This window comes from Tupaia chinensis, unplaced genomic scaffold (genome assembly GCF_000334495.1).
Source record: "Tupaia chinensis unplaced genomic scaffold, TupChi_1.0 Scaffold144741_1, whole genome shotgun sequence".
Classification (NCBI taxonomy): Eukaryota; Metazoa; Chordata; class Mammalia; order Scandentia; family Tupaiidae; genus Tupaia; species Tupaia belangeri.
The window spans coordinates 232179-247262 of record NW_006204601.1 but is presented as its reverse complement, the minus strand read 5'-3'; the positions used below and the strand labels follow the sequence as shown (position 1 = coordinate 247262).

The 15084-nt window shown below is 49.4% G+C and overlaps 1 protein-coding gene across 1 annotated transcript in view; it reads right to left on the bottom strand.

Moving 5' to 3' along the window:
* Window positions 1-6855: 6855 nt before the first annotated feature.
* Window positions 6856-15084, bottom strand: part of ITGA2B (integrin subunit alpha 2b) — an 18272-nt gene continuing 10043 nt past the window's right edge. The window contains exons 13-30 of the mRNA XM_006167348.3: window positions 13935-14117; window positions 13674-13719; window positions 13476-13580; window positions 13341-13396; window positions 13099-13250; window positions 12825-12950; window positions 12362-12429; window positions 12089-12236; window positions 10295-10387; window positions 9927-10006; window positions 9544-9624; window positions 9363-9459; window positions 9125-9277; window positions 8899-9024; window positions 8295-8408; window positions 7973-8074; window positions 7642-7758; window positions 6856-7106 (exon numbers count right to left, since the gene is read on the bottom strand). Coding sequence (XP_006167410.1) covers window positions 7050-7106; window positions 7642-7758; window positions 7973-8074; window positions 8295-8408; window positions 8899-9024; window positions 9125-9277; window positions 9363-9459; window positions 9544-9624; window positions 9927-10006; window positions 10295-10387; window positions 12089-12236; window positions 12362-12429; window positions 12825-12950; window positions 13099-13250; window positions 13341-13396; window positions 13476-13580; window positions 13674-13719; window positions 13935-14117 — 1904 coding nt within the window. The 3' untranslated portion in view covers window positions 6856-7049. The remainder of the gene's footprint in view (window positions 7107-7641; window positions 7759-7972; window positions 8075-8294; window positions 8409-8898; window positions 9025-9124; window positions 9278-9362; window positions 9460-9543; window positions 9625-9926; window positions 10007-10294; window positions 10388-12088; window positions 12237-12361; window positions 12430-12824; window positions 12951-13098; window positions 13251-13340; window positions 13397-13475; window positions 13581-13673; window positions 13720-13934; window positions 14118-15084) is intronic.

The following is a 15084-nucleotide window of genomic DNA, read 5'->3' as shown; positions in this document are numbered from 1 at the left end:
GCCTCCCGGCCCAGCCCCCTCACGGCCCGGCTCCGCCCGTCGCCCCGCAACACTGTCCGCCTTCAGCGCACTGCGAGGCCCCCTTAAGCTCCCCGATTCTAAGCCGCAACGGAGATTAGCTACTAGGGCCCAATCAGCGGGGTTCTAAGATTCAAGAGCCTCCGAAATTTGATGCGAAATTTTGAGGGGGCAGAGTTATTATTGCTTACAAGACACTCTCAAGAAGTAGGGTCATGAGTGTCTCAAAATGTGCAACAATTCCCTGCTTTTCTGCACCGCCACGCAGTGTAGACTGGTAGCACAGCCTCTCTAGAGAGCCAGCCAGACCCGGGCCCTCGGTTAGCGTCTGCCTCTTACTAAGCGACGGACAAGTTACTTAAGCCTTCTGTTCCTGTCTTCCTTTAAAGTGGGAATCGCCAGCCGGTGGCGTGCCAGCTAAGGACACTAGATCTCAGATGACCAATGGTGCAGCTAGAGTCCCAGATCCCACAGTTTGAGAAATACGCCGGGCTCGTGTATCTGCGTGCCCAAAGTCCCAAAAGGAGAATGGAGAAGGGATGGCCGCGTGACCATGCCCCGTGTGTGGTCGTGGGTGGGGAAGGGGGCGCTTTCTCATTTTCCTTTTCTGTTTCTCTCCAGAGAGTGCATGCGCCCTCTAGCCAATGAAAAAAGGAGAGGGGACTGTAATCATCACTACCTCACAGGGTTGTTGTAATGATTGCATGAGGTAATGACGGAAAGGGTCTGACTTGAGCCTGTCTGCAGGAGCAGGGGCGCAATAAATAGTGCTACTATTGGCCCCAGAGAGAGATGGGAGCTAGAAAGATTCACTGCTGGACAGTCTCGACGTTAGGACGTCCTTTCAGACGGGAGAGCAGCCTTTCTCTGTAGCTGAGAATCACCGGTTGATGTCACTGGTTCTGGCTTCATGAATGACGATCTGGGTCTTTTCCTTCTTCCTCAGCCATATGACCCCACATTTGAAGACGGCTGTTGGCCTCCACTAGACCCAGCCAAGTTCTGTGTCCTTGCAGCTCAATATTTCCGGTTGTCATCATCACTCAGTATCCCTGTGGCCAGATCCTTGTCTAATCTGATATCCGTCTCCTGGTTCTCTCTGGCTTGCCGCTTTCTCCTTCTCACAAGATGGTGTGCCCAGGAGGGGACTGGAGAGGTGGGGCAAAGCCCTCAGCCTATACAGGACAGCAGGCTTCCCCGCTGGTGGAGTCTTCTGACTTGAGACCTGGTTATGAGCTTGAGGCAAAACCACTGGATTCTTTGTCTTTTCCTTTCTTTCCCTCCCTCCCTTCCTTCCTCCTTCCCCACTCCCTGTCTTTCTTCTGTCTCTCTTCCTTCCTCTCCTTCCTCTCTTGGACAGAAATTTCCATCTATCCAGATTTCTCAGTCCAATTCTTACGTAACCAATTTTTTGGAGCCTTAACACAGGACTTAGCACTCATCCATGGTGAATTTCATCTTGCCGGTTTCAACCCAACTTCACAATCTGTCAAGGCTGACTTGAATCTGCTTCAAGCACCCATGGAGCTCCTTCCCAGCCAGCAGCCATCTGCAGAGTGAAGAGTGGCTTCTTCTGCCTCCATTCAAGAGACTCATGGCAATGCCAGGAAGCCCGAGGCTAGGATGAAGCTTTGGGATACCCCAGAGAGATTTCCTTCAGCTTTACCAGGATTGTCAGGTCCACCTCCCAGTCTCTGTGACCCAGCTCGCACGTCTATCCTGTCTATGTGGACAAATGCCAAATGCTTTGCTGGATCAACATTAATTGTCCAGGACCATCCAACTGCAATGATAGAGAGGGGAGGGAACTTAGCTGGTGTTCAAGGATCTTGACTCAGGCTTTTCTTAAATGTTCACGGTCACTCACCTAGTAATCTGTTCTGGGACTTGCCATGCATGGATGTCAAATTATTCTTTTCAGGGGACCAACAGTTAGTGTAATGGTTATGTCACTGGACTCCCATGTATTGGACCGTGGTTCGAGTCCCAGACCCGGTGGCTTAAACTCATCCCGGGCACATGTGCGTGTGTGCCCAAGATCCTGAGTGGGGAACCAGCAGGTGTCGTGGTGGTTAAAGCACTGGACACTCCCACATGGCCGACCGTGATTTGAGCCCTGGACCTGGTGGTTTGCTTTCTCACTTTTCCTCTCTCTTGGTGTCTCTCTCTCTCTGGTCAAATTTAAATGAATGAATGAATAAATTAAAAAAAAATCCCGAGAGGAAAATGGAGGAGAAGGGATTGCTGCGTGGCCATCCCCCTGGGAGGTGATTTCTCGCTTTCTGTCTCCCTGTCTCTCTCTGTCTTTCTGGCAAGCACATGTGCCCTCAGCAAAAACCTCTCAAATAAATAAATAAATCATGAAAAAAAATAATTGTTGTTTTCAGAATTTAACATTTACTCCTTTGGGTAAAATAAAATGCCAGCAGTGGGGCCAGCAGGTGGCATGGTGTCTGAGTGTTCTGGACTCCCACATGGCTCAGCATGTGGGTTTGAGTCCTGGACCCGACAGCTTGCTTTCTCACTTTCTCTCTCTCTCTCTCTCTTTCACTGTGTTCCTCTTTGGTCAAATTAAACATAAATAAATAATGTTGAATAAAATAATCCTTTAAAAAATGCCAGCAGTTTTTGTGAGGTAAGTCTGTTTACCAGCAGCTTTCCCCAGTACTTACAAGTCCAGAGTCCTCCCCCTCCTCTTCACTTCTGGAGGCGTGGCTTCCTGCCTCAGCTCCAGAATCCCCTGCCCACCCACATCCAGCCACATGGGCCTCCTTGGTTGGTTGGCCATTTATTTATTTACTTTTATCATCATTATTATTTTTAAAATTTGCTATGAGGAGGTGGTAGGTGGAGTGGTGGTTCAGGTGCTGGACTCCCTACATGGCCAACCATGGTTCAAGTCCTGGAGCTGGTGGCTTGCTTTCTCACTCTCTGCTCAAATTAAATAATAATGTTAATAAAAGTAATAAATAATAAATAAAATAAATAATTCTTAAAAAAATTTGCTACAGTGCTCTCACCAGACACACACACACACACACAGAGTGGGGGGGAAGGGCAGAGAGAGAAACTGTGAAAGCAAACCACCTGGTCTGGGACTTGAACCTCAGTTGGCCATGTGGGAGTCCAGCACCATAACCACCATACCACTTGCTGGCCCCTGGTTCATTATTTATCTAGCTAGTTAATTAGCTAGATAGTGAACTATTTAGTTAGTTAAGCTAGTTACCTGGCTACTTAGTAAGCTAGTTATTCAGTTATTGAGTCACTTACTATTTAGTTATTAAGTAGCTATTCAGCTGGTTGGTTAGCTAGTTCATTAGTTAATTGGCTGATTGTTTAGCAAGTTAGTTGCCTAGTCAGCTAGGAGTTAGTTGACTAGTTAGTTGGTTAGTCACTTATTTTGTTATTTAGTTAGCTAGTTAGTTAGATAGCTAGCTAGTAAGTTAGCTAGATATTTAGTTCTTTAGTCAGTTATTTGATTGGTTCGTTAGTCAGTTATATAGTTATTCATTTATTTTTTTAAATCTTATTTTTGTTATTATTTTTAAATTTTCTATAGGGCATGTGAGCTTACTCAAAAAGGAGAGAGAGGGAAACTGAGAAAGCAAGCAGCCAGATCTGGGACTCGACCTGTGGTCAGTCATGTGGGAGACCAGTGACTTAACCACTATGCCACCTGCTGGACCCTCAGTTATGTCGTTAGCTCTTTATTTATGTATTTATAGACAGGCCTTCTTCAACAGGGTCTTGTTGCTACAATCCACTCCCAATCCAGCCACATGGGCTTCCTTGGTTGGTTATTTATTTACTTATAGTTATCTGGTCAACTAGCTAGTTAGTTGTCTTGCTACTGAGTTGACTTACTAGATACTTGCTAGTAAGCCAGTTATCAATATCTAATTCTAGCTAGTTAGCTAGTTATTAGACTTAACTGGTAGTTAACTAGCGAGTCATTTAACTAACTACTGAAGGCTATCTAGTCAACTGGTTAGTTGGTTAACTAGTTAGCTAGAGAATTGGTTAACTAGTTATCAAACCAGTTGGTTTATTATCTAACTACTTAGTTAGCTAGGCAACTAGTTAGTTGGTTAGCTACCTAGTTAGTTGTTGATTAGTCAAATAGTCAGCTAACTGGTTGCTTAGCTAGTCAACTCATTGGGTGACTAGTTAGTTGTCAGTTACTTTGATGGTTAGCTAGTAGATTGAGTTAGTCAGTTAGCTAGTTAGTTGGTTGTTTTACTGGTTAGTTGGCTAGTTAAATAGTTTGTTGGCTAGTTAGCTGGTTATTTAACTTGTTGATCAGTTTGTCAACAGTTAGCTAATTGGTTAGGTGGCTAGCTAGTTGGTCAGTTAACTAGTTATTAGGTGATTGCTTAAGTTAGTTGTTTAGCTAACTAGTAGTCTTACTGGTTAGCTAGTTTATAAGTATCTTTGCTAGTTAGTAGGTTAGCTTATTTCACTAGTTAGGCAATTAATCAGCTCATTGTTTAATTAGTTGCATAGTTGGCTAGCTAGTTAGATAACTAGCTAGTTAGTTGGATGTTTAGTTAACTGGATAGCTAGCTAGCTAGTTGGCAAGCTAGGAGGTTGGTTAGCTTGCTAGTAAGTATTCTACTTAGCTTGTTAGTTGGTAAGCTATCTAGTTAGTAGGTTAGCTGGTTTGCTAATTAGCTGTTAATTGGTGAGTTAGGTAGTTACTTAGTTAACTAGTTATTTGGTTATTTTGCCAGTTAATTGTCCAGTTAGCTTGCTACCTGTTAGCTATTCAGTTAGTTGGTTAGCTAGTTTATTAGCTAATTGACTGTTTTTAGCTACTTACCTACTTAGTTGCCTGGCTAGTTAGCTTGCTACCTAACTACTTTGCTAGCTAGCTACCTAGTTTGTTGGTTAAATAGTGAGCTAGTTAGCTATTTGTTTGATGGGTGGTTAGCTGGTTTGTTGGCTAATTAGTTAACTGGTTAGTTATCTAGGTATCTAGTTAGCTAGTCAGTTATTTAGTTTATCTGTTATTTAGTTATTTAGTCAGGCATTCAGTTAGTTAATTATTTAGTTAGTTAGTTCTTGGTGATTTAGTTAGTTATAGATGGGCCTCCCCAACAGTCTTGTTGCCACAATCCACTGCTAACCCAGGCACACAAGCCTTCTTCATTGGTGGATTATATATCTAGATAGGCATCCTCCAAAAGGGTCTTGATGCCATAATCCACTGGCAGCTTCAGCCAGCCGTAGATCACTGGCATGTGTGCGCCCAGCATACTTAAGTTTTCTGATGTGAACTCTGAACCTTCCCATGTGGAACAGCCTTGCAGAGTATTGCATTTTACTGTTGTGCCTGCTTCTACCTCAGGAACTTTTCACTGGCTGCTCTTTCTGTCTAGAACACTTGACCTCCGTGTAGCCCAATGGCTCTTCATTCATCTCTGCTCAGCAAGTCCTTGCCTGACAACCACCTAAAACACCAGTCCCCCTCCCACACCCACAGTGTCTATCACTGTCACCTCATCTCTCTTTTTCACAGCATTGACTGCCGCTGCCCTTGGATTTATGTATCTGCTCTTTTTTTTTTTTTTTTAAAGAATTCTTTTACTTCACTTTATTTATTTATTTTGGAGAGAGAGAGAGAAAGCGAGAAAGCAAGTTGCCAAGTCTGGGACTGAAACCACAGTCGCTACCTAGTTTGTTGGTTAAATAGTGAGCTAGTTAGCTATTTGTTTGATGGTGGTTAGCTGGTTTGTTGGCTAATTAGTTAACTGGTTAGTTATCTAGGTATCTAGTTAGCTAGTCAGTTATTTAGTTTATCTGTTATTTAGTTATTTAGTCAGGCATTCAGTTAGTTAATTATTTAGTTAGTTAGTTCTTGGTGATTTAGTTAGTTATAGATGGGCCTCCCCAACAGTCTTGTTGCCACAATCCACTGCTAACCCAGGCACACAAGCCTTCTTCATTGGTGGATTATATATCTAGATAGGCATCCTCCAAAAGGGTCTTGATGCCATAATCCACTGGCAGCTTCAGCCAGCCGTAGATCACTGGCATGTGTGCGCCCAGCATACTTAAGTTTTCTGATGTGAACTCTGAACCTTCCCATGTGGAACAGCCTTGCAGAGTATTGCATTTTACTGTTGTGCCTGCTTCTACCTCAGGAACTTTTCACTGGCTGCTCTTTCTGTCTAGAACACTTGACCTCCGTGTAGCCCAATGGCTCTTCATTCATCTCTGCTCAGCAAGTCCTTGCCTGACAACCACCTAAAACACCAGTCCCCCTCCCACACCCACAGTGTCTATCACTGTCACCTCATCTCTCTTTTTCATAGCATTGACTGCCGCTGCCCTTGGATTTATGTATCTGCTCTTTTTTTTTTTTTTTTAAAGAATTCTTTTACTTCACTTTATTTATTTATTTTGGAGAGAGAGAGAGAAAGCGAGAAAGCAAGTTGCCAAGTCTGGGACTGAAACCACAGTCGGCCATGTGGGAGTTCAGCACCCTTAACCACTTCGCCACATGCTGGCCCCTGTATCTGTTCACTCTTCCCCTCCACTTGGGCACTGGCACCCTGAGGGCAAGGGGTCTACTGTGTTCACTGCTGTTCTCCAGCCCTGGAGCAGCAGCAGTCACAAAGTAGGTGCTTAATAGGTATTAATTGAATACATGACTCAGCACATCCCTCAGGACCCCAGAGGGACCCAAAGATGATCATTTGCAACTTTGACCCTGGCAGAGACAAGACCCTCTCTACTCACACTTCCACCAGCCCCAGGTCCCCACCCCAATATCCCTTCAGTCTCCCTTCAATCCTTCTCTTCTCCTCCAACCCCAAAAGCACATGGTGGGGCTGGGGCTCAGGTTCTTTATTAGGCAACAGGAAAGAGGGCGCTCAGCTTTGCTGGAGGGGAAGGGCACCAGAAAGTGCCCTGGAACAGCTCCAGCCCACGGTGTCAGAGCTAGGGACCAACTGGATGGAGAAGAGGGGGCTGGTGGCACCACACTCAATCCTCTTGCTCCAACAGACTGCCACTCCTCCTCTTTGTCACTCCTCTTCAACGTCTTCCTCCAGGGGCGGCCGGTTCCGCTTGAAGAAGCCGACCTAGGGGTGTACAGGGGCCGGGGTCAGGCCCCGGAATATTAGTAGGGAAGAATGCTAGTAGCCAGTCAGCCATGATGTTCTCTCCCATGACCAAGGCTGAACACAATGGAGACCTTTCCCACCTACAGGGAATGCATGTGATAGTCGGGGTTTGGTGTTTCTGTGTTTTCAGGTTTTCCCCCAGAATTGTGCTTCAATACCAATGTGTGAGCCTCTGCATCACTCAAGCTCAGGATTCCATGTATTCTATTATTACAGGTCTAATGTGTGGCTTTCCCTAAAGTGCCAGGTCTTCCCAGGACTAAGACGCATTCGTTCTCTGAGACTCCTCAAGCTTTCAGGGGGAAAGCTCTAAAGGCCTTCCAGGGGTATGTGCCAGGAGGAGGTCCTCTGAGAATGCCATTCTAATTGTGGGGACGAGAGGTAGACTTGGCAACCTTGGCTCACCCATTTGGACCATCCCCTCCCCACCCAGGCAGGGCAGGGCCAAGCCTGTGTGGTCCCACTGGCAACCCCACCATCCCACACACCTCACCTTCCACATGGCCAGGACCAGAAGGGTGAGCAGCAGCAGGCCACCCAGTACGCCCACCAGCATCCACCAGATCGGAACAGCTCTGTCTTCCAAGGCCTGGAGCAGCTGCGTCCGCACCTGAGGGCAAACAGAGCATCTCTCTGGTCACCTTGACACCTGCCTTTCACAAGGACCCAAACCTGGGGCCATGTCCCTCAGTCTAGCTACCCACTTGTACCACACCTCAGACCCAGCAAAAAGGACATATCCTGGCTGGGCAGGGACACAGGGAGACCAATGCGCTCTGCAGGATTCCTCTTCTCCCCTATGCCCCCACCCCAATCCCACTCACCAGAGCTTCCCCGCTGGGCAGACGGAGAGCAGGCACCGCGTACGGCAGGGAGGAGACGTTGAACCAAGCTTGAGACTGCAGCACGAACTGATCCAGCGGCCTCTGGAAGCAGGAGGGATGAAAGCCATTTACACCCATGTGAGGCCTATGGGTTCCAAGAGTCCAAGCCCAAGACTTCCGGCCAGGGTTAGTCCTGCTCCTGCACCCAAAGTAAACCACGCCCTCACGATCTACCCGCCCCCTGAAGCCCCGCCCTTTCTTGCAGCACACAAGGTCCCTGCCTCCCTGCCTCCCGGCCCCGCCCACCCAAGTCCAGCCCCACCTGGTCGAGGCTGGGCAGCCCCAGGAAGGCTAGCACCGTGACCATGGCCCGCTGTCCGCGCACCATCTCCTGCAGCTCACACTGCACCACAGTATAGGGCGCCGAGTCGCAGCTCTGAGGGCACATGTCATTAGTCCCCAGCTCCTCCTGGTCCATCATGCCCTCACCCCAAGCCCCAGCACAGAGCGGGGCAGAGATGTTAGGAAGCTCAGGCATTTCCTTTTGGGAAAGGATTCACATTCCAGCTTCGGATGCTATCTCTTAACCACTATGCCACCTGCCGGCCCCCGGATGCTATCTCTACTGGGGTGGTGGGTCGGGGACACAGTCCGAAGATTCAGGGAGAGGGCTGAAAAAGGCAGGTCACACACACAGCTCCACACGTGTAACCTTGCGGTGGCAATTTTTCATTTCTTTAATGCGTCGGGAAGCGTAAAGAATGCAGGTGTCCCCAGCCCACCTCAGATACTGGTCCAGCAGTTCTCTTGGAGTGCTTCGTGGGTCCAAGGGGGCCACTCAAGGCCCGCATCACAGCCCCGCTTCAGCCCTCCCCCTGCCCACTGGGACCCAGGGCGGCTGGCTGGAGACCACAGGGCCTGCTCACCACGAGGATGGGATCCCGAAGAACCGAGGACTGCTTGGGCCGTGGTTGCAAGGTGTTTCTGCGCTCCCGATTGCGATGGGCTGGGTGCTGGGGAGATGGGCTCGGGGTGGGCAACCTCCAGACCAGCTGGGAGGCAAAGCAGCAGTAAGGCGCTGTGGTCTGCCCCAAGTCCACGAAAGGTTGGCTGGGGACTTCCCCGCAGTCTTCCTTCCACTCAGGCTCTCACCTTGAGGGGGTTGGGAGAGGGCTGGGGGGAGCACTGAAGGCCCCCCTGGGTCTGAATATCCAGGATGTAGAGCAGGTCGGAGGGCTGGGACTGGCCAGGGAGGCAGATGCTGAGGTGGAGGCCACTCACGGTGCCAGGGCCATTGTTGTGGAGCTGCCGGGGATAGAGGCAGGCAGGCAGCCCTTAGCCGGCAGCTCCCAGGCCCCACTCCCAGGCCCTGACCCAGGCTCCTCCCTACCTCATAGGTGTGCTCCACCTTGGGGCCCCTGTCTGAGCTGTTCCGCTCCCTGTGACCATCTTCTGATGCCACCACCAGGAAGGCAGGAAAGGAGTTGCTGTGGGTACCCAGCCCCCCAGAGTGAGCTCCAGCCCCTGGCCGGCCCAGCTGCCACCTCCCTTCCCCATCCCTGGCCTCTCACCCTCGTAGCTCCACTTGGGCATCTGCCCGCACTGGCACAGCCAGCAGGACAGTCTCGCTGTTTGGATTCTGGCTGTTCTTGCTAGAGGGGAGGGAGGTAGAGAAGAGGCAGGTCAGGGCCACCAGCCCAGTGACTCTCCGGGGTAGGGCCAGGATTTTAGAAGAAAGCTAATTCACAAACAGCATGCCACACTGTAGTTGGAACTAGGGAAGAACTTCCTCCAGGCCCCAAGTCTCAGAAATAAGTCTCTGAGGAAGAAAGGGAACAGGGAGGTCTGAGGAGCAGGCATTTCGGAGGACTTCTGTATGGAAGCGGTCTGCGGGTTTCTGCATTGAGGTCAGGTGGGGAAAGGGTGGTGACAGGAGCGTTCCTCAGTTCGGTACCTCCTGAGCTGCAGCCGGAAGGACACGTGCTCCCCAGCCTCTTCCAGGTTCCCCACACTCACCAACATCATGATTCCTATCTGGGGGAGAGGGAGAGCCAAAGTCACCACCAGAATGGCTTCTGGACAGGCCTGCCCTGAATGTGGCCACAGTCCTCACCCTCCAAGGTCTCCATGGTGATCTTCATTTTACCCAGAAGCTCACTCAGAGAGGGAAAGTCACCCATGGACATGCAGCTAGGGGAGGGGAAGGCCGAGATGCCAGCCCAGAGCAAGTGATCACCAAACCCAGCCCCTAAGCCAGCCCCTACAGCCTGGCTGTCCACGATTTGGGGGATGAGGGCCAGCACCCAGGCCCAGCAGCCTCACCCGGGTGTTCCTCTTCATGGGGTTGCCCAGCTCACACAGCACCACCTTGGACTCATTCTCCTTCTTCTGGTTACAGATAAGCCTCTCAAAACCCTGCAGGGAGGTGGTCCCAAGAAAGAAGCTGGTTACTGGGCATCTCATACAGATCCATGCTTCCCCAGTAAGTCTGGGAAGATGCATATGCCAGGGTGGGGAGGGGGCTTTCTTGGGGACTGTTATGTTCTACTTTATGCATTGCTGTGTCACTTTACTATTTTTGTAAATAAAAGTTTCATTTTGGAAATAAAAAGCACAAAAAAATTAGGCTAGCCACAGTGGTGGAGTAGTAATGCAATGGTCCAGATGCTGAGGCCGGATGAGAAGGTCCCGGGTTCCCATCTGGAGGTCTCCCTTGCACACCAGTGGCGCACATGAGCTCTGTGATCTTGGCTGGCTGAGGCTGGAGGCGGATCGCAGTGTGAGGACCTGTCGGGATGCCTCTCTCTGTGTCTCTTCCTCATAGAAGAAAAAAATTTAAAAAGCTCACAAAATACTACATAGAGTGTGGTCCTGTTGTTATAAACCACAAAATAGAAAATAAATAATACCAGAGCCAGCAGGTGGCATGGTGGTTAGGGCACTGGACTCCCACATGGCTGACCACAGTTCGAGTCCTGACGTGGCAGCTTGCTTTTTCACTTTCCCTCTCTCTCTGTGTGTGACTTTTTCTTGTGAGCATATGTGCCCTATAGCAAATTAAAAAATACAATAATAATAAATAAAATAGGGTCTAGCAGGATGAATGAATAAATAAATAAAATTAAATAAATAATTCTTAAAAAAAAGAAGTAAAAAAAAAATTTAAAAAAAAAAAAAAAACCTATGTAAGAGCCTGCCAAAGTCGAGTAAAAAGACTGGAAGAAAATCCATCAGATGTTTTTTGTTTTTTCTTTTAAGAGAGATTTTTGCTATAGGTTGCATGTGTTTACCGGAGAGACAGAGACAGAGAGACAGAAAGTGAGAAATCACTCCCCAGGGGAGACAGCCATGTTGTAATCCCTTCTCCTCCATTCTTTTTTGAAAATTATTTTATTATTATTATTATCATTATTACTTTAATTTGACCAGAGACAGAGAGAGCAAGTGAGAAAGCAAGCTGACAGGCCCAGGATATGAACTGTGGTTGACCATGTGGGAATCCAACACCTTAACTACCATTCCACCTTCTGGCCCCACCTTCCTTTCCATTCTCCTCTTGGAATCTTGGGCACACATGCACATGCGCCCAGCATGAGTTTTAAGCCACTAAGCCACAAGGGTCCAAACTCAAACCGCGGTTGATTACATGAGAGTCCAGCAACATAACCATTACACCAACTGCTGGTCCCAGGAAATCCACCAAATGTTAACAGAGGAACCTCTTGAGCTATTTTGGAGGGTGTTTATAATAAGATTCTTCAGGGGCCGGCAGGTGGTATGGTGGTTAAGGGCACTGGACTTCCACATGGGTGCCTGTGGTTCAAGTACTGAATCTGGCGGCTTGCTTTCTCACTTTCCCTCTCTCTCCCACTCTGTCCCTTCTGGTCAAAAATAAATAAATAAATAAATAAATAAAGTTCAATAAAATAATTCTTTAAAAAAAATAAGATTCTTGAGTTTTGTGCCATTAGCAAGCATTCTTTTTCCAAATTAAAAAAATTCAAAAACACATCTTTTACAGCAAAGCATTAAGAGGAGTGGGAGCTCTCAGGGTAGGAGATGAGAGTCCAGGGTCCCGCATCCCCCAGGTTGTTGGCCATGTCCTAGTCACCTCACCTCAAGGTTGCTGACGGCCCGCATGTAGTGGGCACCTGGGGGCAGGTGCATGGCCAGCTCTGCTTCGTAGGCCCCCTCGCCCTCGTTGGCCGCATCTATCTGTAGCTCCAGCACGTTATCGGCTCCAATTAGGAGCGGGGCGCCTTTCCTGTGAGAAGAAAAGCGAGAAGCCAGGGAGCCTTAGTCTGGAGAAGGAGAGGGGCCTGGAGTGGAGGGCAAGTCCCAAAGGGCAGAGGGCCAGGGTAGGGCAGAGTGTGGGGGGGGTCTCCTCACACACTGGCCGTGAGCTGAAGCTGGGGCACGCACAGGTCATCTTCCCCACAGTCCAGGATGATGCGGGTCTAGAGTGGGCACATCGGGGCATGTGGTAAGCTGGGGTCACGTGAGGTTCGGGGGTCACATTGGATTAGGAAAACAATGTACTTGGGTGAGCATCAGGACTTAGGGCATAAGAAGCTCAGAGGACGAAAAGGAGTTTGGAGCTGACACCAGGCTTTGGGTTTCCTATGGAGGTTGGAGATGATGTCAGGGTTTTGGTGGTGCTATCAGGCTTATGGGTTTATATCAGAGTCTAGGGGATGTTGAAATTCGGGGTTCCATTAGGGTTTAGAACGATGTCAGATACTAGAGGTGACATCAAAAGTTCACATCTTGACTTGGGTACTAACCCTAACCCTGACTTTCTGTCAGGGGTCCTGCCCCCCCACCCCCCTTGCCTGCCTCAGCCTGTCCCCACCTGCTCCTGGACATGAGTGTCTCCATACAGCACAAGAGCAGGAGCCACTGCAGCCTCCTCGAGCTTCAGGGACACATTGAGACTAAGCACGATGGGGCTCAGCTTGTCCCGGAAGTCTGCCTCGTCCTGGTGGAAGAGGGGCAAGAGTCAGGCCATCTTGCTACCAGGCATAGCATCTTCTCCTGGCCAGTTGGGACAGCACCCAACCCAGTGCCCCAGGGCTGGATGGACAAGTCTGGTGGGGGAGCCCTGCCAAGCCCCAGCCTGAGCATACTCGAAGGAAGGCTGTGGTGGTGTGGCAGATGGGGCTGTGCCTTCCGCCCAGGTCCAAGGTCAAGGTGAGGCTTGCCTGTTGAGAGACCAACAAGAGCACCCGCCGGCCCTGGCGGGGCTTCTGCCTGTCCAGCTGCAGCTCAGCATTGAGGTCTGGCAGGGCAGGCAGGAAGGGTTAGGACCACCATGGCCAGCCTCCAGGGAGCCCCAGGCCCACCTCCCTGCCCCTTCTAGGCCACTCACACAGCTTCTGAGGAATGTTGTAGCCGGTGGCTCCCACACACATCTGGATATTGAAACTGCAAAGACATGAGTGGGGCTCTGGGGCCAGGGTTTCTCTGGGCCCCAGCTCCTGTCTGGCCCATGCCCTATCCTCACCAGGTCACTGGTATCTTGGTCTTGGGCAGGATACAGTTCTTCACAGCAGGGTTCAGCGAATCTTGCACCAGCAGCTGGACTGTGGCCATCACCACTGGCTGAGCTCTGATGGGACCAAGGGAGGCTTGTCACTGTGACCCTTCCTGCCCGGCCCCTCTGCCAGCTCCTCCCCACTCTGCCAGTGGAGCCAGTACTCACCTATACACAGCCACCTTGTCAGCCCCATACGCTCCTACCAGCAGGTCTATAGACATTGGGGAAGGATTCAGAATTGGGAATTAAGAGGGCTTCCTAGGGGTTCCCCACACCAGCTCCCTATTAGAGGTTTGACCTGTTCCCCAGAATCCCAGCTGCACAAATGGGTCAGAGCCCATGGTGGGGCACTAGGTTAGGGCTTCTGGCTATACCATCAGTTCCAGCCAATGCCCTTCTGTCTTGCTAGAGGCAGTCCAGGGGTACCTGGGTATCCGTTGTCATCGATGTCTACGGCACCTCGCAGGGAGAAGCCAAAGCCAGAGCCTTTGAGGAAGGGGCTGTCCAGGGTCTGGGAAGGGCGGGAACTCAGTCCCTCACTCTGACCCAGGAACACCAGCACCTGGCCCCGGCCACCAGGGCCCCCATAGGGAGCAGCCACAGCAACATCTAGAAGGAGTAATAGAAAGGTACTGGCTTTGTTATTCAGTCTCCCCAGAAGACCCTACGGCTTTCCTGAGCTCCTCTCTGGACAGACTCTGGAAGAGTTCTCATGGGAGAAGCACAAAGTTTGGGTCAAGGAGGAGGTCGCCCTGCTCCCACAGGAGTTTACAGTCAAGTAGGAGAGAGACGTGTCAAGCGGGATTGTTAAATAAAGACAGCCCTTGTGGGGCCAGCAGGTGGTGTGGTGGTTAAGATGGCTGGATCCCACATGCCTGACTGTGTGGTTTGAGTCCCAGACCCGGGGCTTGAAAATCATGTTGGGTGTGTGTGCATGTGTATGTGCCTAAAATTCTGAGAGCTGATTGGAGGAGAAGGAATCATGGTGTAGTCATCCACCTGGGAGAGGTGGTTTCTCATTTTCACTCTCTATGTCTGTCTCACTCTGCTGAGCAGATGCACCCTATAGCAAAAATAAAAACAAAGACAAACAATCAAAAAACAAAGAAAAAAAGAGCCCTCATTATCTATTGAGGAAAATATATCAACAAGATTTCACCTAACCCTGAAAAAGCCATTATTATTCTCACTTTTTTTTTTTTAAGAATTATTTTATTGAACTTTAATGAATTTAATTTATTTATTTAAATTTGACCAGAAAGGGACAGAGAGAGAGAGAAGTGAGAAAGCAATCTGCCAGGTCCAGGACTCGAACCATGGTCAGTCATGCGGGAGTCCAGTGCTCTTAACCACCACGCCACCTGCTGGCCCCATTCACACTTTGTTTTATTTTTTTTTTAATTATTACTATTATTATTTTTTGGAGAGTTTTTTTGCTATAGGGCGCGTGCACTAGCCAGAAAGACAGAGAGAGACAGAGAGACAGAAAGCAAAAAATCACCCCCCAGGGGTGATGGCCACACTGCAATCCCTTCTCCTCCATTCTCCTCTTGGAATCTTGGGCACGCACGCACAC